At 37.7% G+C, this 24,988-nt stretch overlaps 1 protein-coding gene across 2 annotated transcripts in view; it reads left to right on the top strand.

Moving 5' to 3' along the window:
* RB1CC1 (RB1 inducible coiled-coil 1) overlaps window positions 1-24,988 on the top strand; it is a 39,936-nt gene that overhangs the window by 11,664 nt on the left and 3,284 nt on the right. The window contains exons 8-21 of one of the 2 annotated variants that reach the window (XM_053396166.1): window positions 971-1,155; window positions 1,838-2,024; window positions 2,131-2,212; window positions 2,954-3,015; window positions 3,660-3,763; window positions 4,538-4,664; window positions 6,740-8,646; window positions 14,950-15,103; window positions 15,925-16,033; window positions 16,120-16,360; window positions 17,647-17,701; window positions 19,744-19,791; window positions 23,365-23,423; window positions 24,721-24,857. In XM_053396166.1, the coding sequence (XP_053252141.1) occupies window positions 971-1,155; window positions 1,838-2,024; window positions 2,131-2,212; window positions 2,954-3,015; window positions 3,660-3,763; window positions 4,538-4,664; window positions 6,740-8,646; window positions 14,950-15,103; window positions 15,925-16,033; window positions 16,120-16,360; window positions 17,647-17,701; window positions 19,744-19,791; window positions 23,365-23,423; window positions 24,721-24,857 (3,457 nt within the window). The remainder of the gene's footprint in view (window positions 1-970; window positions 1,156-1,837; window positions 2,025-2,130; window positions 2,213-2,953; window positions 3,016-3,659; window positions 3,764-4,537; window positions 4,665-6,739; window positions 8,647-14,949; window positions 15,104-15,924; window positions 16,034-16,119; window positions 16,361-17,646; window positions 17,702-19,743; window positions 19,792-23,364; window positions 23,424-24,720; window positions 24,858-24,988) is intronic. The other variant, XM_053396168.1, reaches the window with a different exon arrangement.

Genomic DNA, 24,988 nt, shown 5'->3' on the forward strand with positions numbered 1-24,988 from the left:
AGCAGTTTGTGTGACAGAACAGTATGGTTTGTTAGTCTTGCTGACAGATGTTCTATTTTAATGTCATGCAGTTATATAAGTAGGTTTTAACAAATGAGGTTTTTTACTCTGGGCCAGTAATTAAGTTATGGTTTGCAGAAGATGTGCCCATTTTGCATGGAGTACTAAATAATCTGAATAGTGTTCTTGTCCTTGGTTTGTGTATATGAAGCTGGCACAGAACATTTGACAAGATAATAAATATGTATTAATTTCCATTTTTATACCACCCACCATCATTTCAGTGTCACAGCTTGGGTTACAAATGAAACATCAAGCTCAGAGAAATAGAGAATTGTAGAGTTGGAAGGGATCCCAAGGGTCATCTAGGTCAACCCCCTGCAATGCAGGAATCTCAACTAAAGCATCCATGACTGATGGCCATCCAACCTCTGCTTAAAAACTTCCAAGGAAAGAGAGTCCACCACCTTCCGAGGGAATCTGTTCCACTGTCAAACTGCTTTTACCAGCAGAAAGTTTAGTCAGAATCTCCTTTCTTGTAACTTGAAGCCATTGGTTCGAGTCCTACCTTGTCTATTGAATTGTGTTTCTTTATAAAACTGCACAATGTCTTGTTTTAAATGTGACAGCTCAAATAACTAACACTGTTTAGCTTGGTTTTGGGATATGCATGGATCTGGGCTATCAGGGAGCATTAAGATGTATTATAATTGAGTGATTATATGCTGTGAAGACCAGGCTTCATCGTCATCATCATCATAATTTATTTATACCCCGCCCATCTAGCTGGGTTTCCCCAGCCACTTTGGGCGGCTTCCAACAAAATATTAAAATATAATAGTCTATTAAACATTAAAAGCTTCCCTAAACAGGGCTGCCTTCAGATGTCTTCTAAAAAGGCAGTGTTTTTGTCCTGCTTTTGTTTTCATATCTTGCCACAACAATGAGTTTTAAACCTGTTTTCTTATAGGGATTTTTGGCTAATCAGAAGAGAGCAGAGAACTTGAAAGATCCTTCTGTATTACCTGATTTGTGCTTGAGTCATGCAAATCAATTGATGATTATGTTAACTAACCACCGGAAACTTTTAGATATTAAACAGAAATGTACTACTGCCAAACAAGAACTTGCAAATAATCTACAAGTCCGGCTGAAGTAAGTGATGCTGCTGCAGTGCTATATGCTCCTCAACCATGTTTTGTTTTGTTTCCTTTTTATTGTCACGAGCCTCTCATGCATGCAACGCTTCTAAAATAATGTTTTTATGCAGGGATGGGAAACCTCCACTTCGTAATGGTCAGTAACTAAATGGCCTGCTATGTCAAGCATAAAGATCTGTTATCACCAATCTAAGTACTAGGTGCTAAGATTGGAGATATCTGTAAAGTTCGCTCATCTCTTTTTGGGTGGGATGGGGGCTTGCTTTTAGTCTTGTGCAAGAAAGATATTTAGTTCATATCCGACAGTCAAACCTGAATTTAGATCTAATTTTGTTAATGTGACTTATTGGGACAGTTCTGGGATCTTGAACTTGGTACACGATGCATAAATCAACTGTATGAGAATCTAGTGTTTTGTTTTTGTATTTTTACCATGCCATTGAAGCTTGACCAATATGCCGTATAAGCAAATATAGGTAGATTTGTAGAAATGGTTTTTGGCATTCTGTATTATATTCCGGTTTTTGGCAGAAAATGAACAGAGAACTTCTCTTTTGTTTACAAATGAGCAAACTGATACAATTCTGGAAACAGAAGTTCTGGTAGAAGCATCCAGTGGAGAAATTTTATTGCTGTTAACAATTCAGTATGCTACAGTGAAACTTTGTATTCCATAGGTGGTGCTGCTTTGTAATGCTTCATGCTGACCAGGATGGAGAGAAACTTCAAGCATTGCTTCGTCTTGTAACAGAGCTGCTAGAAAGAGTGAAGATTGTAGAGAAGCTTAGTAATGTCCCTCAGATGTACTGCTTGGCTGTTGTTGAAGTTGTAAGGAGAAAGATGTTTGTAAAACACTACAGGGAGGTAAGCAACTTGAGTACAAAACCTAGATCTCAGATTGAAGACTTGAGGAGGGAACATGACTGTGTGTGTATGTATGTTTAATATAAATATGTATTTTTTCTTATAGTGGGCTGCTGCTTTAATAAAAGATGGGAAACATCTTTATGATGCAGAAAAGGCCAAAAGGGAATCTTTTGGAAAGTTATTTAGTAAGTATTTTCTCTCTCTCTCTCACTCTCATTCTTAAACCTGTAATATTGATATATACACCACTTTTATCTCTGAGTGGCCATACATTGTGGCTACCATGTAAAGGCTATTTTAAATTGCAGCATTTTGTGACTGTTACCTTATGTTGAGCTAGTTGTGTGCAGATAAAAACTAGATCATTGGGGGGGGGGGGCTTTTGAAAACTACCACATCCCTTCTCTTCTCTTTCCTTTCTTCCCTTTGCTTTATTGCCCTAGGCCAGGTGTGAGGAACCTGTGGGCCTCCATCTGTGGCTGAACTACAGCTTGCATCACTTTTGGTCATGCTTGCTGGGGCAGATGGAAATTGTAGTTTAGCAACATCTGGAGGGCCAAAGATTCTTCACAGCTGCCCTTGGACCTTCTCTCCCACCCCTCACCTGAATTATACAATGAAATAACCTTTTATGTAAAAGTTGAAAAAAGGAGATCTATAGGTATACATGGAAAAAATAAAATGAAATTGCCCCTGTTAAATTTGCACAAATAACTTGCAATATAGTTCTATATTGTTCCTCTTAATAGAGTCCTGAGAAAGAACTGTTAGGAAATGCATTGGGCTCATCCCCCCCAAAAAAAATCCTCCCCATTTTTGTTGTTGTTTGTTTTGTTGTGTGTACACACACACACACATAGAAACATACATATACACATACATACACATATGTGAATAAATCAAGTAATATTTATTTCTCTGAACAGGGAAATCTTTTCTAAGAAATCGTTTGTTCAGGGGACTTGATGCCTGGCCCCCATCCTTTTGTGTGAGTATACCATGCTTTTTATTTTTAATGTAGACTTTTGGCTTTTCCCAAACACTTTGAGCAATTAGTATAATTTGAATTTAGAAGGAAGTGTGTAGCTACTTTTTGTATTAACTAGCTTGTGAAGAAGGGGGTATTTAGATTCTTGGTGGCATAGAATGATTACTCTGCCTCTTGATTTAATATTATACTTGCCCTAGAATAATTGCTCTGGTAGCATAGATTAGTGATCTTTCATCCAGTGTAACCATTTATGTGTATATTTTCATTTAAAAGTGTAGACAAATATTTCAGGCTTATAAATAGTCTCTACCCTGTCTGAGGCACAGAAGAAGCAACCAGGTTGGGAAGCTTCTCAAACCTTGAATACTATTTTCTTAGAAATATCTGGTCATTTGTTTAACAAATTTATTTGTGGGCAAGCTACTTTTGTAGATTTGTTTACAAGCCTCAGATGTTCCTACTTTCAGCTGCAGCTGTTTTAGTGATCAGGAGACATTCAAGCTCCCTGCACAGTCTTTCAACCGATAAATGGAAATTAAAATATATCTCAATGGTCTTTATTTACGGGCTTAAAAAAATATCTCAGTTGTCCAATCTATTTTGCTATTTATCGTGTTCTCATTGATTTGTTTTACATACAGACCCGAAAACCTCGCAGGTTTGATGGTGAACTTCCTGATATCTCATTATCCGATCTGCAATTTTTGCAGTCCTTTTGTCCTTCAGAAGTCCAACCATTACTCAGGTAAAATGAGTTCCTAAGCATGTGGGCAAGCAGAAAATAGATGGGGATCTACGGCTAGATCTCTGGGCATTTTGTAGTAGATTGGCAGTGGTTCCCATAACAATAAACTAGTAAAATTGTAGTAAGGTTGCTCAGAGGAAAAAAAATATATCTGCCATAGCTAGCCTTGCTTTATAGTATTCATTTATTTCCTTTGGCCAGGTATTTGTATGGTTTGGTGACCTAGTTTTAGAGGCTGTGTATTAGAATCTCTGATCTTTAGCAATTAGGGTTCAAACTGAACACTTTTGTGGCAGCAGGACTTTTCATGATAGCACAGGATTGCCCTCCTTTGAATAACTGGTAAAGACAGAGACAGTTGTGAACTTTTAAACATCTTTAAAATGTCTGCCCAGGCTTTTGGGACTCTTGGCTCTTGATTTTTATGTTTATTTTTGTTTTGTGCATGGTTTGGTTTCATCTGTGATAATACAGTTGTGTTTTGTCATTTTTAACTTAGAGTTTGGAAATTTTGTTGAATATTGTGTTGTTTTATGTAAATCATAGAATCATAGAACTGTAGAATTGGAAGGGATCACGAGGGTCATCTAGTCCAAACCCCTTGCAATGTTTGCCCAACGTGGGACTCAAACCCACGACCGCTAAACTACTTAAAGATTTTGAATATGCTAAGTGGTATATTTTTATATATAAATATTCTGAAATGCAGTTTACATTTGTAATCTGTTAATATCTGTTTAATGTAATCTGTGTTAATTATTCTGTATTTTTAAGGGTTCCTATACTTTGTGATTTCGAACCTCTCCACCAGCATGTACTTGCTCTACATAATCTGGTCAAAGCAGCACAAAGTTTGGATGAAATGTCACAGACCATTACAGATCTGCTGAATGAACAAAAGGTACCATTGTATTATATGTGTGACTTTATATTTGGGTAGATTGTTGAATGCCAATCCTAAACACAATTACTTAGAAATTAACTAAGTTGTGAAGTGAATCGGTGAGCAATATTTATGAGAAATGTATTTTGTGAACAAGAACAAACAAAAAAAAATTGCTTCTCAGTTCCCCGGCCTTTCCTGAGAGTACCCAACTTTCAGTAGATGTTTCTTGTGGAGTGTCTCTTCTCTCTACAAGAAGGCAAACTGCCTGCAGTTGGCAGCTTATTGCCCATATTTTATATAATATCGCAATCAACTGCCCTAAAATTTTTGATTGAGAAACTAGGAGGGTTCGATCCTTTGAATCTTGGCATTTTGCCAAACAGACCTTTTTAAATGCTTTCCTATTTTTTGTAAAGTTAACACAACTTATTGGACATACTGGAACAGTCAGCTAAAAGTTGCTTTCCCTAACCTCCAAAGATATTTTGTGGTGCTTAAATGTTGGGTTTCTGAAATACCTAGGACCTCTTATTCACAACATTTATTTGAAGTAACATACTTAATCACAAAACGTTTTAGGTTTAAACATAGTTAAGTGTCAGTTATGTATTTCTGAAAGCATCTGTTGCAAATCCGTGAGCTTGTCACCTCATCAGGGGTCCGTCCTTTGATTGTTTATTACACCACCCTTTTTAGAAAGGTAACATATGGAGAGACTTATATCAAGGAGAAAATTTGTAAAATATTTATCTTGGTGTTCTTTTTCAGTGCATTGTTATAGGGGCTGCTTCTGTTCATATTTCTGATTCTCAGGAGATTTTTGCTTGGGAATTTACTATTGATATTAATTAGGAAGCATTTTGCTACAAGCCTAAATTAGGCTTGCATGGCTAATATTTGAAATATTTTTCTTTAAAATACTAATTGAATAGAAAGAAAATGTGATAATGAAGCAGAATCCACTTCCTAGTTATAGTGTGCTTTTTCTGAACTCAGTCTTTGCACCTTGTTTTGTCAACACAGCATAAAGCCTAAATAAACAATTAATTTAAGGAGATACAGCTTGAAAGAAACTAAGGTAGAAATTACAGAGAGTGATCATGGCTAGATTTCATTCATATCTTTGTGTTATGTGATTCACTTATTAAACAAAATTGTACTTCCATAAATGCATGTAAACGGGCAAATCCCAGTAATTCAGAGTAATGTAATTTACCATCTGACAAGTATTTCAGGACCTCTATCATACACTAATTATAACCAGTTTGCTACATAATGTTCTAGCACAGGAGCGGGCAACCTTTGTTGTGGGTTGCATGCTGGTGGTCGATAGAGCCAGAGACAAAAATGTTCTAAATTAACTGATTCAGAATAAAGGCCGCCCTGCCACAAGTAGCATTATGGCTACCTCAGATTAGAATTCCTAGTCTTCTACAAGTCTACTCAGAAGTAAACCCCACTGGTTTTGATGTTAGTTCTCAATACATATAAAAACATTTGTTTTTAGTACAACAAGCATATAGATTCCAGGTCCTTTTTAGAAAGGAAGTAAAAATAATTCCCATTTTACTTCGGCATACTATGTTACTATGCACACCCACCCACACAGAAATAGAGCATAAGCATACCAATTTATTTTTGGACAGCTTGGAGGGGGGGGTTATTTTCTCCAAAGCATGCAAGCAGGAAAAAAGTTGTTTAGAAATTCCTTTATTCTTTATCAGATAAAATACTGTCCATTTCAAATATTCTGAAACGATATAAAAGGGGGGGGGGGAGAAATTAAGCTAGGAACAATAAGGATGAAACAGAATGAAAGGAACTCTGATGGGATGCAAGAATGAGGCAGCTTCAGAAGGTGCATCAAATGAGATTGGGGTACTGATTTGCTGGTTTGCCCTGGATTAACCATGGTTTTACTTTCTGCTACCTATAGCTGCCAGTAAGGTGTCATAAGGTTTTATGAATTCCTGCTTCTCTAATGTGAAATCCTGCCACATGTATGGAGCCCGCTCGAGGCCCATATTAGGAATTGTTTATGTTTATGGAACGATAGTATTTTAACTCTGACCTGTGTTTTATACTTCTAGGCTTCCAACAGTCAAGCCTCACCACAGTCTGTCACTACACCAAGGATGGAAAGTACAACAATTGCTACCTCTCCTAGAACTCCTCCACCACTCAGTCTTCATGGTCCTTTGTGCCCTCCTGTGTGCCCCCCAGGTCCTTTAGAAGAATTGTCTCCAGACAGTATTGATGCTCATACATTTGATTTTGAAACGATTGCCCATCCAAGCATTGAACAAGCCCTTAAGCAAGGGTCATTAGACTTGGACTCACTGGCAGAAAGTCCAGAATCTGATTTTATGTCAGCGGTTAATGAGTTCATAATAGAAGAAAACCTAACGTCACCCAATGTGATAAGTGATCCTCAAAGTCCAGAAATGATGGTGGAGTCTCTCTATTCCTCAGTTATCAATGCAATTGACAGCAGGCGGATGCAAGATACAAATATATGTGCAAAAGCGGAAGCTTTAGAAAATTCTGCTATAAATGTTTATATGGAAAAATGTAGAGATGTTGCCGAGGAATCTCGGTTAAATTTAATAAACATAAAAGAAGACCTTTGTCATTTTAGAACATTTGTAGAAAAAGAACAATGTGACCTTTCCAGTTCTTTAAAATGTACTTCAATAGAAATAAAGAATATTATAGAAAAAGTAAAATTTTCTCTTGAAAAAACGCTAAAAGATAAACACCAGAAAGAGCTGCAATTGGTAAAAACTGAATATGAAAGCAAAATGAATACTTTAGTTGAAGATGGTGAAGAGAACAAAAAAAAGATCACAAAATTAAAAGGTGACTTAAAAGGTCTTGAAGATGTTTTGCATGATAAAGATAATGAATTTGCAATAGTAAAGAATGAAAAGGAAGCAGTTGTGTTTTTACAAAATGAAAAGGAGCAAAAATTGCTTGAATTGGAAAGTCAAATGAAGAATCAGAGTTGTGAAATTAAAGAACTAAGAGAGTCACGTGAAAGGGTGTTGGAGAGTTTGAAAAAACTTCATACTGAAAACGATGAAAAAATGCAGCTTCTGAAAGCAGAACTTCAGACTTTGGAGCAAGATCACTTAAAGGAACTGGAATCCAATCTACAGGAAAGACATACACAAGAATTTGATGAACTAATGGCTAAACACAATGATTGCTTGGAGGAGTTGAAAAAGGAGAATAAACTCCGACTTGAACAAATGCAAGAAACTCATGCTGCAAATGTCCATGAGAAAGAACAACAGATTGAGGAATTAAAGGTCAAGGTTTCTGAACTGTCTGACTTAAGATGCAAATTAGAGGTTGAACTTGCACTGAAAGAGGCAGAAACAGATGAAATGAAAATACTTTTAGAAGAAAACAAAACTCAACAGCAAGATAATCTAAAAAGTCTTATTGACAAGGAAACTGAAACGTTAAGAAAACAGATTGATAATTTGAACCATGTAATACAAATTAATAATGATGAATATCAGGTGGGTCTAGCAGAGCTAAGAACTTTAATGACAATTGAGAAAGATCAGTGCATTGCAGAATTAATTGATAGGCATGAAGAAGAAACAAATTTGCTTAGAACTGAATTAAGTAAAGTAACTTCTTTGCACCAACAAGCTCTTGAAGCAGAAAAAAGATTGGAAGAACAAATAACAGAGTTGCAAGGTAAGCTAGAATTGGAAGTCAGTGCCCTAGAAAAGCAAAAAGAAGAAAATTTGGTATTGTGTGAACAGCAAAAGAAATATGAAGCCACTATCAGTAAGTTTGCAGAAGAAAAAGAGCTACTATTAACTAACCATGAACAGGACAGGAAACTGCTTGTTCAAAAGCTCAACTGTGAAAAAGAAGATGCAGTCCGAAATGCCCTTAAAGAATTTGAATTGCAAAGGGAAGCTGTTGAAAAAGAACTTTTGGGGAAAATCCAGCAACTAGAGATGCAAGTTAATCAGAGGTACTGTATGAATTAAGTTGCCCTCTAATGTTTGAAATAAAATAAACCAACAGTGCTTAATATAATTTGTAGTCAGTTGAGTAAGTGCAGTCTCAAACTATAGAAGGTTTTCTCCATTCTTGGATTAATGGTTCCTGCTCTTGCTCAGACGCATCTTGTCTCCTTAGATATGTTTATCCTTTCCCCTCACTCAACCCAATCCTTAATTCCATCATTACATGACTTATGCTCAGAAGCACATAGTTCTTTTTCTATTGAACTTCTGTATTCAAGTATACTGTATTAAGTATAAATTGTGATTGCAAAAATGCTGAGCTTTTCTGCCTCTTTTTAGATAGTTCAAGCTCCTGAGTTGAGGACTTCATTCAAACCTCCTTAATACGGCTTTTCACATCTTCCTGTTGGGTGTAGATTTTTTCTTTTTTGTCTTCCAGTGGATAGGTGGACCTAAATCAATCAATCACCCCATGAAATTGATGAACCTATGTTAAACACAAGCTGTGTGTAAGAAAGAATTTAAAAATTACCTTTCCCCTAGGGTGAAAAGTTGTTGGATAAGAGAAGCACCTTCACACAATCTTGCAGCATTAATCAAGCACAATGTGCATTATTTTAAAACTGTCACATCTAAATTCAAAATTCTTTTTGGTTGATAGGGCAGAATCCCTCATTTTTCTAGTAAAGGAATTCTCTCCATAGTGAAAGGGAACCTTTGGATCCAGCTCATAATGTTTATTGATCATGAAGGGTAGTTTGCACTGAATGCCAGATGGAAGTGATACATCTGTCCAAGCTGAGCAGACTGAATGCCTTAAGTGAAAGATTTAAAACATTTTTAAATGATGGAAGAATATTTCTGTTTTTTAAGATCAGTCATTGACAGCATAAAGTGATATTCATAACAATGTTTCTGGCTGCGCACAAATAGCTTTAAGAGTCCGTGAGTTTTATCAATTGAGATTCTGGCTTTTTAAAATTTGATTTTAATGAGAAAGCAGCATGGGGGAGTTTTTAAAAATCAGTCTGGCAGTTTATCAGGGACAAAATGCTACACAAAAGTGGTCTTAAAATATAACTATAGGGCTGCTTAAAAACCGTGGCACTTGGTTTTTGTTCCTATTCACAGGACTCATTTATTCCCCAGATATCTTTTAGGAATTAGGTTTTTTAAAAAAGATTTTGAAGCTGCCCTATCCAAGAGTGAAATTGAACTTTTGATTGATGGATGGAATTTGAACACTCCACATAGGCCTGGTTCTCCCTCTCCACCCCTCTTGTTACCCATAAAAGCAGATCAAAAACTTCTGGTTTAAATTTAAACAGTATCTTCGGAACTCTTAAGAACTGTAATTTGTTTTAAACTTTGGTTAATGAAAATAAGCGAAGGTTAAACTGTGGCTTCTCAAGCTGTCATTTAAGCAAACTACCTTTATTTGAGTTTGGATGTCACAGGGAACACTGTCATTTTAAAATGGAAAATTGTAGGGAGAGGAGAGTGTAGAAGCCCATGCCTCAATACAGTCCATTTTTCAGCAACAAGCTGTGGTTTCTCGTTACTTCTAACAGAGCCATACAGTGAACTGTTCCTGAAGGGTTACCATGTTAGTCAGATGGCGGACTCTAGTTCATGAAAACGAATACAACAGCAATATTAATAGTCTTTAAAGTAGCACAAAAATACGTTTGTTTACCTAAGCACAGTTCTAAGTACTGACCAGTGTTAAAATTGGAACATAAGATTCTAAGAACGTTCATAGTGTGCATAATTTGCATTCAAGGAACCCAGTAACAGACTTTTCCAGAATTAGATACCTGTTTACCAAAAATACTTCAGGCTTCATTTCCTACCTTTTGAAGCATATAGTAGCAAATTAATAGTGGTAACTGTTTCAGCTTTTCTATAAGTAAAGTGATTAGTGGAGCAGCTGATATTTTATTTCTGGGAGGCCTGAAGTGACTTTACGAAGATCACTAGACACCGCAATGTCACATCCAAAACAAAACCCAGATATTTGAAAAACTTAAGATGCTGAAAATCTGGCAAATGTATTCACTTCTACAGTTCAGAAGTAGCCTGAACTAAAATTATGTTCTAAACAGGTTCTTTGTACACACGACCTATGTTCTTTTCCTCAAATGAAATATCATGGGCCATCTTCAAATGTGATGTGATATAGAGCTAAGTATTTATGCTTGTTATAATTACTAATTTTCAATAGCGAAGATACGTTGTTAAAAATCGTGCAGTCTAATGATGTCCTATATTTATTTTATGGCTGTTATGCCATTTATTGATAGTCAATTTATATAAATTAGACATTTATGCTCATGCATTGAATACATGCAGTGCTCATGCCTGAAGGGGCATTCCTCAGGAAATAAGAAAGCACTATGTACAATTGCTTACTTGCAACTGAAAGAGCTCTTCTGTTTGCTTCATTAGATAGCATATAGAAGAGGTATTACATATATGTCTGTAAGTAGTAATCAGGCTTGTTAATGTTGATCACCTAGGGAGTGGGGAGGGTCTAATTCCAGGCATGCTGATCTTCCAACAAATGATCACTAGTAGCATGGTTATTATGTGGGGCGGGGGGGGGGGCCAGTGGAAGAAGGAGAAGAAGAAACAGAAGTGTATGCATAGATGTGTGTTTTTTCCAACCAAGTTTCTCTGCACAGAAGAATTTGCTTGCAATGAATAAAAACATGGGCTACAAATCCAAGAAGCTGTTTTGGCTCATACAAGGGGCTTCTAGTAGCTTAGTGGAAAACTCAACTGTTTTTTTCTTTAAACAGATGACCCACACAACCGAATGCAATACCACTGACTGCTTTTCAATTTTTTATTAATGGGGGAATAGAGAGAAGGGCTTTGGAGGAAAATATTAATGAGTGAACATGTTCACATGCGATCAGGCTATTCCTCAGACTGCAAGCCGTGTGTGGCTGTATAGGTTAAGTCAACATTGTTGTTGTTTTAATTGAGCTAGGGAAACTAGTTTAAACCAAAGAAATCTATTCTGCTCAATGGTCTTGGTGATCTATTTTGGAATAGCTGAGGTCCTCCAAGTAGTCTTCAGAGGCAGCCACATGTACAACACTTTGTAGTTTACACACTGGATGATATTAGAGCTTGAATTACCCAGTCTTTGTCCACCAAGGAGTCCCACCACTCACAACAGTAGTGATGTGGGGTGGGTATTTTTCCATGGCAAAAAATGCCTGTTTTGTAAGTTGTTTATTAACAATGAATTGATGTCAATTGAAAATAAATATTAGACAAGCTTGGCAGTTTCATTTTTTTAGCTTTGTTTATGAAATACCAAAAAAACCCCACACATCCACCAGTGCAAAATTAGATCATATACCTAGGGCATACTTTGTTTTTTAAAATGCAAATTACCCTAATTTTCATAGAAAATCTTACAATTCAGTGGTCTCTGGACAACCCACAAAACTGTTCAGCAGCCTCAGCTACTTTGTACCACAGATGTCACAGGCTGTTAAGTAAGTGGCAGATCTTACAGCACTCCAAAGCTACAAAATGTGCCATAAGGAAAAGTGTAACCCAGTTCAGCACAGGTGGACAATGTATTCTACTCCAAAGAAAATCTCACAGGCTTCCATCCACCCCACCCAACTCGTATGGACCCTGCACTCACAACCTTGACATTATTAGCCCAACAACTCTGACCTACTCAGCTAGCTAGACTTTGACTTCCTCCATCTCCACTCAAAGTATTTTATTCCATGAGTCAATAGTTTGTTCAACATGAATGATGAAAAGTAAGTCTAAGATAGCTTTATTAATGATCAACTACTTAGTTGTTTTCAAGGTTCTTTAGCTAATACTTTATATGTACTTTATGTTGGTTTTAGTATGGATTTAAGTTTTTTCTGTTGACAGTGTAAGTCTTTTTGACCGTGTAAATTAAAGTATTATGGGTTAATGAAGTAAAGGTTTTTCAAAACCACAGCAGCAGCACCAACAACAAACTAGCAATCCAAGACATTATCTACTCAAAACTGTTACATGCAGGTCAAGTCAGACATAATGATTTTCTTTAGGCAGCCTGCATTTTTCCCTTTGTGTGGAACTTTTCACATAGTGCAGTCTGGGCCATGGACTGCCACAGGAACTTTCTTCAGTGATCTTGTTAGTAGTTGAGCCAGATTTCTCCATCTAGGGTGAAATTTTACGCAGTCATCCTCTGAATAGACACAAAGTGGCGGTTGGGGGGCAGGGAGATATGAAAATGTCCTATTCTCCCTGCACATCGGCAACCCCATGCCTTTTAATCAGCAAAGAGCGAGTTCAGAGTCCAGGGGGATAGGATAGATACAAGGGAGATTTTATTTTATATAAATCTGTATATATCTATACTCACTCTCTTTTACTCGGGGGGGGGGGGACTCTCTGTTCTTTTGCTCCATTCCAAGAGTACATAACTTTAGACGATTTGATGCAGGAGTAATCTGGGATGCTTGCTAGGGATAAAGGCAATCCAAAGCTTTTGGGGTATGGTTGAGTGGAGCCAGTGCCCCCATGGCAAAAATCCTTGAGTATCTGTCTGCTCATCACTCCTCTTGTTCAGAGGAAAATATTATTTGTCCCTAACCACAAGGATATGCATCAACAAGATCAGGAAACCCTTGGGATACTTTGCTTAGAAGGTTAAAGGACTGTGCTCTGTAGAGATAGTCCAAGGCTGTTGTTGGGGACAAATAGAGCAAGAAGAGAAGAAGCCAGGCTCAGGCAACTGTTCAGGTAAAGACTAACCTATCTGGGCATATGTATATATAGTTGGGTGCAGGAATGCCTGGAGGAGGGGGGACAGGTGGGAATGTGGTGGGACAATACAGCTTCCAGTTTCTCTCATGTCTGCAACTGGGTGTGCTAAGCACTAGAAGCAAACAGTGGTGAGCCATTGTTTGGTTAGAGGGTCAGATTAGGACTGAAAGGAGGCCGGTTCCAAGATCACTGGCAGATCTTGAGTCCATCTGACATACTTTCACAGAGTTGTTATGAGGACGGAAAGGAACTATGCATGCTGGACGAAGGGCAGGGTTTATTTTTAACCAGGATTCCTCGTTTGAACATAATGCTAGGCTGAGATTCTTTGAAAGTAACCTTGGCAGAAGTCCTGGAATTAGGAGAAAGGGGAGGCACATGGATTTTGTTTCTTATCTAGAAATAAACACAGAGCTGCAGCCTTATTTTGTAGATTATAGGACTTGTTTTTTTTTAAATCGAGCTTTATTATATTCTTAGGGGATTGTGGAAGGGATTCCTTGGTACCAAAGTTTTAAAAGCAAAAATAGTACATTTTCAGTTGTTGGGGATCAAGCCAGTTTGTGAGGCATGGCCACATCAAGGCATAATGTGCTTAGTGCCAAGTTGTTTCATCACATTTAAAATTCTAAATGTAATTTTCATGAGTTGAGTTTGTTGAATTGCATGGTAATTGTGTAATACCGGACTGAAGTGTTTCCGCACTATCATCTCAGTAAGCTGAGAATTTTTACTGTGTAACTGAATTGACTTGCTTAATATGTTACTTTACAAGTAGAATAATTTAGCTGTCTTAACATATGAGAATGAATCTTGGAGAATATTCAAGAAAGACAGTATTGGAAGCAGATCCATTTCTTGCAGAGTTTTTCCCATCTCTTTATTAAAACAAGAATATACATTGTGCTCCCTATGTGGCATGTCAAGACCATCATGTAACATGTCTGTAGCTGGATTATTTTGCATTTGAATAATGCTGGTGGTGTACCTGATTCACAAAGGCTCCCCTGCCTGCTATTGTAGTAGGATATATTTAGACAGCTATTAATTTCTCTGACTTTAGAGAAGCAAATTGCTTGATAGTGAATTCCATCTTTGCAATCCCATTATACTGTAATATAGAGATTAACGCAAGTTTAGATCGAAACTAAATTTATTGTTCCTCCTATAACCAAGATTTAGTTTCATTTTTCGGTGTTATTTTTTTACTCTCCTATCTTTCCATGAACACACCGATTATTTGCACAACATCTGAACTTTCTCCTGCAAAGTCAAGCAAAAGAAGGCGAACACACCGTGCGCTAAGAATCTTGCTGCTCTGTTTGTTTTTTAAAAAAAAAGCTTTTTCATACATTTATCAGGAATGTTTCCCCTAGACTAGTCAGAATTTTGAATTTCTTAACTAGGGAAACACCAGATAAAGTGATATTGATGTTTAAGGTTTCCCTTTGTAGTTTGTTCATACCATCCTGGGCTGGTCATTTAAATTTTCAATGTTTTCTTTTTCCTAGTTCGGTTGAATCATCTGCATCAAGCTTAGTTGCAGAACTTCAAGAAAAACTTCAGGAAGAAAAAGTGAAGTTTTTGGAGCAGCTTGAAGAACATGAGAAAAGAAAAAATGAGGAAATGCAAAACATTCGAACATCACTCACCGCAGAACAGCAGGTAGACGAGGCTGTTTCAAGAGTTCAGATTAGATACACTTGTGAGGATGCTTTAAAGTAACTGGGGGCTCCTTTGTTTTTCACAGCCTTCTTAGAAATTCTCATTCCTCAGAGTTCCAGGACCTTTTGATGGTTTCCTTATGTCTTTAGCTTGCAAATGGATTATTGCCTAGCATTTCAGGCTAGTACTGGTTTTCTGACATGTCACATACAGCCACTGCTTGTTCTTATACGATCCCTGTTCATTTGAGTGGAGTTTTCACTCGAGTCCTCAACTACTTCCATTGCATGATTGGCAATTGTGCCACAACATCTGAAAGATGCTGGCACAAGGAGACAAATGAGCAGCTTGGAGAACATCAAAATTGGATGCATTCTGGGCTTATGCTTCTAAAAAAGTAAAATAAATAAATAAATCACTATTATTATTATTTCAAAAAAGCATTTTTACCCTGCTTAGTCAAAGAAGGCTCACAAAGCAGCTTACAAATTTTGATGATGATAAGACAGTCCCTGCAGGCTCACAGTTTTAATGAGGTATAGCACAAAAAGAAAAGGAACGGGGAAGGAGGTGGGGAAAGCAAGCTGGAATTGAAAAATATGAAGAAGCAGAGCCAAAAGTTCCCAGTCTTTCATTCTTACCTCTCTCCCTCTCCGGTACCTGATGGAATGGCTTCTGATAGATGGCTGCTGAGGGAGGAGGCCAAGCTGGTATGTTGTAGCCTCTTCAGAGATTGAAAAGTTACAGTACCTATTTTTTTTTTTCATGTCATGTATATGTACATTGTATTACTTAAAATAATGCTGATTCTGTATTTTCAGACGACGTTTAACACTGTTCTAACAAGAGAAAAAATGAAAAAGGAAAACATAATAAATGATCTTAGTGACAAATTAAAAGCAATAATACAGCAGCAAGAAAGGGATAAGGGTAAGCAAATGTTTTGTACATGTTTGAATCCAATTAATTGCTCTGCAGAATATCAGAATTTTGAATATTACTTGCCTTTTTCTCAGATCTGATTGAAAGTCTTTCTGAAGACCGAGCCTGTTTACTCGAAGAGAAGAAGAAACTTGAAGAAGAGGTTAATAAGCTGAGAAGTAGCAATTTTGTTCCACCAGCCTGTTTACCTCCTCCTTCAGAACCTCCCGGAGCTTGTGCAGCTGATTTTACAGCAGAAACTGAGCGATTAACGTCAGATACCACAGAAGAAGGAAAAATGGATTCCACGCTGGAAACAAGCATGATGGCTGTAAAGTTAGTACACAAATCTTGAAATAGATATGTATCTGAATGTCAGTAGGCATTGTTTGGAATTTTTTATTCTTATTTGAAATGTTTGAAAATGCCCCCCACTCTGCTGTCATGTGAAGCAACTCAAATCTGAGGTGAATAGGCTGTGGGTGCAAGACTTTCGGACAACCTGGAATTCTTGGGGGAATTTGTATTTATATTTTGATCTGATTTGATACATTTTTACATCTCCTCCAAGCTCTTCAGGAATGGGAAAACACTAGGCAGAGAGACAGACAGAGAGAGGAGTATATAGTTCTGTGAATGACATCTTTATTTCTTTGGTTATCGGCATTCTCCTTTTACTTCCAGTTACAGTGTTTATTTTGCTGTGAGGGATAAAACACATCCATCTACACCTTGTTCGGCTTTGGCAGCATGTGACTTTGGTGGAAATTTGAACAGAAAACAATATTCTTTTTAAAATGTCTCAAACAATTTTCTTTATTCATAACTCTAACCCGTCCACCATCCTTCTATAATTTTTGCAGGTGCCATATACTGGCACCTTTTCCTTTTTTTATGTCATGTTCATGGAAATTGTTTGCAAAAGTACATAGGAAATCATTGGACCTCTTTTTAGAAAACAAAAACACCTCAGACTTTAAAGGGTCCAAAATCTGAGAGCTTCATTCCCTCAGAAGTGACTACTGTGCCTATAAATATACAATTCTGTCTAAAAAATTGAAAATTTAGACTATACTGTAGATGTCATAGGAGTTGTTGGTTTTTACCCCATGTCTTGGATCCAGAGTGAAACACCAAGTCAGTACAAGCCACTGGCCCAAAGCAACCCCCTCTTCAAACCAACCAGGAGGGTCCAGAATATTTCTTCTGGACACAGCCCTACTATATTAGCACATGGAAGTGTTTTCACTGAACTGTGTTATCATGTGACAACTAAAAAGAGAGCTCACCTGGTATAAAGACTCTCTCACCTCAAAAATGGTTGCTGAACTGCCTTTGAAAATCCAAAAGAGCACAATAGAAATACCATGCATGTTTTCCAAGGCATTGTGATTAATTAATCTGCTTGGATTCCTCGTTCTTTTTGTCACCTCCTATTTAGGAGCGGGGAATATACAGCATGTCAGATACACTGGAGACACAATGTAGCATGTCAAGATGAATATCATATGGCTTATCTTCATTTTCTTGTGACATATTAATCTACTAAAACCCTCTATTTGACATATTTTCTCATTAATGAAGCTGCGCATCTTGTTAACCATTTCTTATTTTATTTTTAGTGAAAATGTGCAGATTTTGTCAGAGGAAAAGCAGAGGATAATGATGTTAGAAAAAGTGAGTAGTTTTTGCTCTGGTTACCTATTTATTACCTTCAAGAGAGATTAGGAACCTCTGTGTTCAGCTTCATATATTAATTTATTGTCATACATTTGCTGAAATAAGGTGGGCTGGAACCACATGGGAGCTAACAAAAGCAAAAGTCCTAACTTTTTGTCCACTGTGATTGCCTTTTTTCTTATGCATACCGCTACTGGTTATTTAGGGAACGTTTGCCTGTGATTTCAGGTTGTTGTAAGAATGTTTGTAAGGGCTATCTATATCTAATGTAGTGCTAAGCGACTTGTTCCCTTAGTGCAAGTGTTTACTCTAGCACAATGGAACTCTACTCCCCTCCACCCTAAATCTGTTCTGGGAGTTTATCCCAGATTTGGGAAGGGTGTGGGTTGTGCTCAGGCAGAGGAGAGAGTTCCATTGTGCAAGTTTATATCCTTGTGTTAATGGAGTGAGTGCATTGGACGCCACCCTTGAACCCTTTGATTTTAAGATACTTGAAGATGCTTATTTGGAAGAAAGACAAATTCATCCATTGGTCCTATCCAGAGTCATACACAGCAGCTTTAATGATGCTGAATTCTATTTTGGATGCATGATGAGCCTGAGTTGCTATTTGACATAGCGCAAACAGTTCCCAAAGCAAACTGTGTGTGCAGTTCGAAGTGCAAGATGCAGAGATCCAGCCCAGGAACTGCATGTGCAGCACTTGTTTGCACATGTGGATCCTGGTCAGCCAGAGATCTGCTCACAGCAGCATGACCTTTGCTCACAGGAGCCTGTTGTGTTTTTGTTTTTTGCACAAGCCTACCTTGCTACCATGTTTGCTGTTTATCGAGCAAACCTGTTACTGCGTTATGTGTAATCTGTAAGATCTGTAAGTTAATTGTCCTATTAATTCTTAACTAATGTAAATTAATTGTCCCATTCTTAAATCAAGAGAGTTCTAAAGTTTTACTTTGACAAATGTCTTTTTAAGTATTACTGAGTAGTAACACAACAGTTACTGCTGCTATTCTGCAGCTGGATGACTGAAAGCATTTCCTCATTTTAGGTGCTTAGAACTATTGGATCAGAGTCAATACTGCCCTTTCATATTAGGACATTTAAACTGATTCCTGTTAAAACTAGAAACATAGGAATTATTGTGGTTACTTTGGCTTTCCAATTAATACACATTTCATAGGTTACTGAGAAAACTCAGGGATGTAACACATGCTTTGTATCCAGAAAGCCCCAGGTTTAACCCCTAACATGTGTAGTTAAAAAGATGTCAAACAACGACTGGTTATAGATGTGTTGACTGGTTTTTAAACTTGTAATACAGATCTCGCCTACCCAGCCATATGCCAGTAAAAAAGGGAAGATGAATACTTGGATCTCACCCACCTACAGTCAAAGCTGGTGTGGTGATGGTAGGAGAGCTCATCTATAGAGATGACTGTTTTCAAATTCCTCCCCTGCCCTCAGACTGCAGGTCATAAATTGCAGTTGGGACGTGTCTTGGAAGCTTGGACACCATGGGCCAAATTAATTTAACAGTATCAAAGCTTTGAGAATTTCTCTATCATGCAACTTCTTTGCTAGCCAGTGAAAGAAAATTTAACTTTCAGGAAATCAAAGCTGAATTTCCAAGTTATGTAACTACTCGGAAGAAATATGATTCAGCTATGAACACCATCATTTGAGTTCATACTTAATAGATGGCACAGCTGGTATGAATTTCTGTTCCAGTAGGCCAAATCTGATCTGAAACATATTCAGACCCACTAAAGTATGTGGCACAATAAATAAGTGTGGGTTATACACTTAACTGCACACACACACACACACACTTATATCTGTAGTGTTTTTTAAAAATTGAGCCTCTAGCAACACAACCCTAAACCTGTTTACTCAGACTTTAAATGAGCCATCCTCTCCCACATAAGTATAGAATTGCAGTCTTAAAATATTGAAAACATGCATATGAAGTTATAAAACTAATATATGTAAAACTATATTTAAACAAAATGTTGAAAGGTTCGTGTTATGCTGTTTTATAGACGTTGCAGTTGAAAGAGGAGGAAAATAAGAGGCTTAATCAAAGATTGGTAAGCATATAACAAAATTATGTGTTTAGAAAACAAATGTGGTTAAACAGGTAGGTTTCTGCCACTCTTGGCTTGTGGCAATGAGACTTAACTCAAGAGGGTATGCCTTTATAATACAGCGTTAAGCCAGGCTACATTTGGATGTGATGATCATTGTAATTGGGAGGCCCAAGAAAACTGTTGAGGAGTAAAAAATAATAATTAAACCAATACTTTCAAAGTGGTGGGGAGAGCAAATATTCCTTTTTAAAATTTTTATTTTTGTTTGTTTGATTTATCTCTTTTTTTAAAAAAAATTAAGATATTTCAGAATTTGAGGATGGGAGTAGTTTTTCAAAGAAACAAGGAAAATTATTCATATGTATGTTCGTGTGTGTGTGTGTATTGCTTGAAAATAAAGCTAGCAATATATAGTGAGGAACAACCTTGCCAGAAGCAGTTCCATGGGAGTAGCTAGGAGCTGATCTAGTCTAAGATGTATGATCTAGAATTGTGATGCATTAGTCTAGAAGCATGATGTCATAACAGGAGAGATGTGGCTACATGGGGTTCTGGAACTCATAGCACTCATGAAAGCTGCTGGTATTGCAGCACTACGAGTGTTTATTAGATTTATTTATGTTTCTGTTTGTGATTTGTGTAAAGGACTTTGACTAGGTATGCAGTGGTGTTCATTTAGGGGTGGTTGGCAGTAGACTTGATTGATCAATTGATTAAATCATTCTTGATTAAAGATTATTTCAAGAAGGCTTGTCCCTCATTGCTGAACTTCCCCACAGTGTACAGCCATCAAGGAGTGCTGGGAGTATAGAGAACATGCCTTAGAACGGGTAACCTGCATAGCACCCTCCAGATGTAGTCGGTCAGGGGTGATGGGTGTTGTAGTCAGTCAGCCATGTTGCCTGGGACTGATGGAAATGATAGTCCAGCAAAATCAGGAGGAAACCCCTTTGGCTACCCCAAAGGCTGTGCAAAACAGAGAATATTTAGCAGGCAAGCTGGAGTCTTGCCTGGTTTCTTTAATGAGATTTTGTAATCACTTCATAGGAATAGACATAGGTTTCTAATTACTTTGAAACTAAGAATCAGTGATACTGTAATAGTTTTGCATAATAATGATGTTGAAGTGCAGTAAAAAGTAGTTTTCACTGGAGGTATTTTTCACTGGCATTCTAAAATACTATTGGTTGGATCCAACATAGTACTACAGTAAACATCCCAATGGTAATCCTTGTGTGAGTGCAGTTATTGAGTTGACTACCATCCTATGTAATCCTATCCATTTTTACTTGAAAAGTACGTCTCACTGATTTAAATAACTTGCTTCTAAAAGTTTGTAGCCAAACTTTCATTTAATGGCAAACTTTACTTTTTCCCCTCATGTGAAGTCTAATATATCTTATATTGTGTTCAGCTGAACACTAACAAAGCTACAAGAGAGCATTTGGCAGTTGGATGTATGATTTAAAGACCGTTTTTTGTCAGTAACAGAAGTTTCACAAGGGGAAAACAGTAACTTAATTATTTCACAAGTAAGCACGAATAATCTAAAGCTAGTTTTTGCCAGTCTATGGGTAATTATAGCTGCTACTTGGTTTTGAAGCAACTAATGTAGCAGCCAAGAGCATGACTGCATTTTTTCTTGATACTCCCAAGATTTTATCAGCAAATGCTTCCTTTCATTTACGTCATCATAAAGAAGAGATGTGAAGTACATTCTTCTTAGCTCGGATGTACTGTGAGAGCAAGGATTTATGTTCAGTTTTCCATTGATTGAGTGTTATTTTAGGACCCTCTTAGTATCTACGAGGTGCAGTAAGGAAACAGACCTCTTTCATCTAGAGTCACTGGAACATGTCATTTTTGTGACTGAGACTATGAAAAACCCTGAGTTTAAATGTCATAAAATGAAGGAAAGATTCTAAAAGGTGTGGCGTGACCGGACAAAAGGGTATATATTCAGCTTTTATGTTCCATATGGACAAAAAGTTACACTGTCAACATAGCAGAACACAAATTGGTTGCCTCTTAATAGCCCTGTCGAGCATGTAGATCTTTGGATCCAGGCCAATATGTTGGAGAGAAAGCCTAACAGAGAAAACAGATGATAAAAGTAATTATTTTATATATTGAGACTTAAGACCAGATCTGGTGATGAGGCACACAGTTTTTAACAGCCTTGTTTAAAATTGTGATGAAATAAGAAAGCATGTTAATAAACTTATTGTTGGTGGTTAGACCTGAAAATGCCATGAAAGATTTTTACAATACAGTGGTACCTCGGGTTAAGTACTTAATTCGTTCCGGGGGTCCGTACTTAACCTGAAACTGTTCTTAACCTGAAGCACCACTTTAGCTAATGGGGCCTCCTGCTGCCGCCGCGCCGCAAGAGCACAATTTCTGTTCTCATCCTGAAGCAAAGTTCTTAACCTGAAGCACTATTTCTGGGTTAGCGGAGTCTGTAACCTGAAGCGTATGTAACCCGAGGTACCACTGTATAAAAAAAGTGATTTCCCCCCATTATTTTCTGTTCATTTCTTTGAAATGGTTGTGCACAGAATGGTCCTTGGAAAAATTATAGTTTTAAGAGAAGTTTTATATTGTGTGGAAATGATTTTGATGCATCATTTAATATGGGTTTCAGCGTTTGATGTAAGTGTCCATGCTCTTTTGGTAGCAATGTGAATGCTGAACATAATTTGGTCAGCTTCTGAAGGTTTTCTTTCCTTTTGGTGTGTGGGGAATAGTCCTGTTTGCAGTCTTTTCATAGGCATCTGGTGAGAACAGCATACTGAGCTAGCTGGACCTTTGGTTTGATACAGCAGGACTCTTGTTATATTCTTGCCCATTTGACTCAGAGTGAAGTACTCACTCTAAGCCCAAACAATAGGGGTGAGCAACCTTTTTGACACCAAGGGGCTGCAGGCAGGATTGGCAGTATGTTGAGGACTGCGTGCTTACATTCATGTTTGTGTGTGCACATACATGCCCTACTGCCACACACATCCTCACACAGAAACCTTGTCACAACCTTCCCATCACACTCTTTCTCATACAAGTAATAGTAAAAAGGAACTTGCTGCTGCTGCCACCACCATCCCAGTGCATTCACACATTTTTGTTTCATTACTGAGCCTCTGTCCTCATTGCCTTCCTTTTTAAAATTGAGTTTCACAGTGGCAGGTCAGTACAGTACCAGCTATTCAGTTAATGCCATTCAAAGTTAAATTGAGTACAGGTGAATGATCATCACCATATGCAGACTCCCAGTTGGAACTTCTGAGTGTAGCTGATCCCTGCAAAAAAATCTAGCACCAATGCAAGATGTGCTTTTGGTAGGAATCTTTGTGGCCCCACTCATCTGTCAAAAATAGCCTGTGAAGAGTGAACCAGTTTTGCATCCAGGCTATTGGTTAAAGAGCACTCCGGCTATGCCTTCACTGGTGTCTGGTGTGTCCCTAGGCAGTCTAATAAGTAGTAATAGAAATATCTTACAATATTGACCCTATAGCCAGAATATGTTGCAGAAACCCTTCAGAAAAGGGTAATAATAATGCTGTCTCATTTTTGCAGATGTCTCAAAGCATGTCTTCAGTGTCTCTAAGACATTCTGAGAAAATTGCAATCAGAGAGTAAGTATGGGTGTTAATAATGGTCAAGGATTTTTTTTTCTGTTTTATTGAATTCTTTTTTAAAAAAATTCCTCCTCTGGTAAATGCTTTTTAAAGTTCTAATTGAGTGCAGACTGAAAACAGTATATCTGAAAAGCTATTGAGTCAATTCTCTGCCTTGGTTTATTTAATTGTTCCTATTGTTTTAGGGAAGCATCTAATTGCCCCACCCCACCCTGGGTGTCTTTTTGAAAAAATGCATTGTTTGTGTTGGGATAGATAATATCCTAGAATTAAACTGCCAAATACAAAAAATCTGGTTGATGTCATTCAAGAAATACTGGTCTGTATCCTTAAGGGAGTACTCTCCAGTAGAGGTTCCCCACACACAACTGTGCAAGTGAAAGTGAGGATTTGAATCTGTCTTCCCACTTCTAGTCCGATACTACCTACTGCACAGCACTGGCTGTATTTTTTAGAACAACAGCCCACTACATAAATACTTTTGTTTTACAAAGTCATATGGAAACGCATAATGGGATGCAGTTTGTTTTATAAAGTTGTCCTGATCCACTGGCCCAAAGGAGGGCTTGTGGGACTAGTCAGATGCAGGGATACCAAAGAAGGATGTCAAAAATGCCAGAGTGACCAGTTCTGGTGCTTTATTTTTAAAAAGGTGGGGACTTGCAGCCAACCAGCCTGCCAGGTCTCCCAGCCTTTACAAAAGTGGGATGGACATTGCAGTAAGGAGGTGGCTTGTCTGCACCCAAGGAGACATGTATACATCCTTTAGGCACAGAGCAACATATGTGAGTTTACCCAGAACCTCCCATCACACCTGGCCAGTGAGGCTATAGGTGGCAACTGTCCAAAGTTTCTCCCTTCTCTGGGCCTAGAGCCCAGCACCCCAAAGTCCACAGATAAGCACAGCATCAAAGCAAGCCAGTTAGCATATATCAAAGCAAGTGAATATAAACATCTGTGAGCTCATTCGTGCAACAACTGCCAATTAGTTTGGGGTTATCTTGACTACCAAGACAGTGTCTGCAGGCCTTCCAGAACATTTCACCTTTGGTTCAACACAAAAGTCCCCGATTCTGGCAACATGTCCATACCTAGCTGGTGAAAGCAAAAACTACATAATGCCTCAAAAGCATATCACGGCACCAAAGTGTGTAAAGGGCATTATGACGCAGGCTGCAATCTTGTGGTCCCTTTCCTAGGAGGACGCCCACTGAACTTAGTAGGGCTTTCCTCTGAGTAAACAAAAATACAATAGTGCTGCTTTTCTTCTGAGCCTTGTAATTTTTTTATTCAGTTTTCAGGTTGGCGATTTGGTTCTCATTATTTTGGATGAACGTCATGACAACTATGTATTATTTACTGTTAGCCCAACTTTGTATTTCTTACACTCGGAATCTCTTGCTGCACTGGATCTCAAACCAGGTGAGTGTGGTAAGTGTCATAACTCTGGAAAGAATGTTCTTCTGGTGCATTTAAATATTCAGTCTTGCAATAATCTGCTTAAAATTTATGTTTGAACATGTGAATGCATGTATTACATATACATGTTGGGGCCAGTATAT

This window comes from Podarcis raffonei, chromosome 7 (assembly GCF_027172205.1).
Source record: "Podarcis raffonei isolate rPodRaf1 chromosome 7, rPodRaf1.pri, whole genome shotgun sequence".
Taxonomy (NCBI): Eukaryota; Metazoa; Chordata; class Lepidosauria; order Squamata; family Lacertidae; genus Podarcis; species Podarcis raffonei.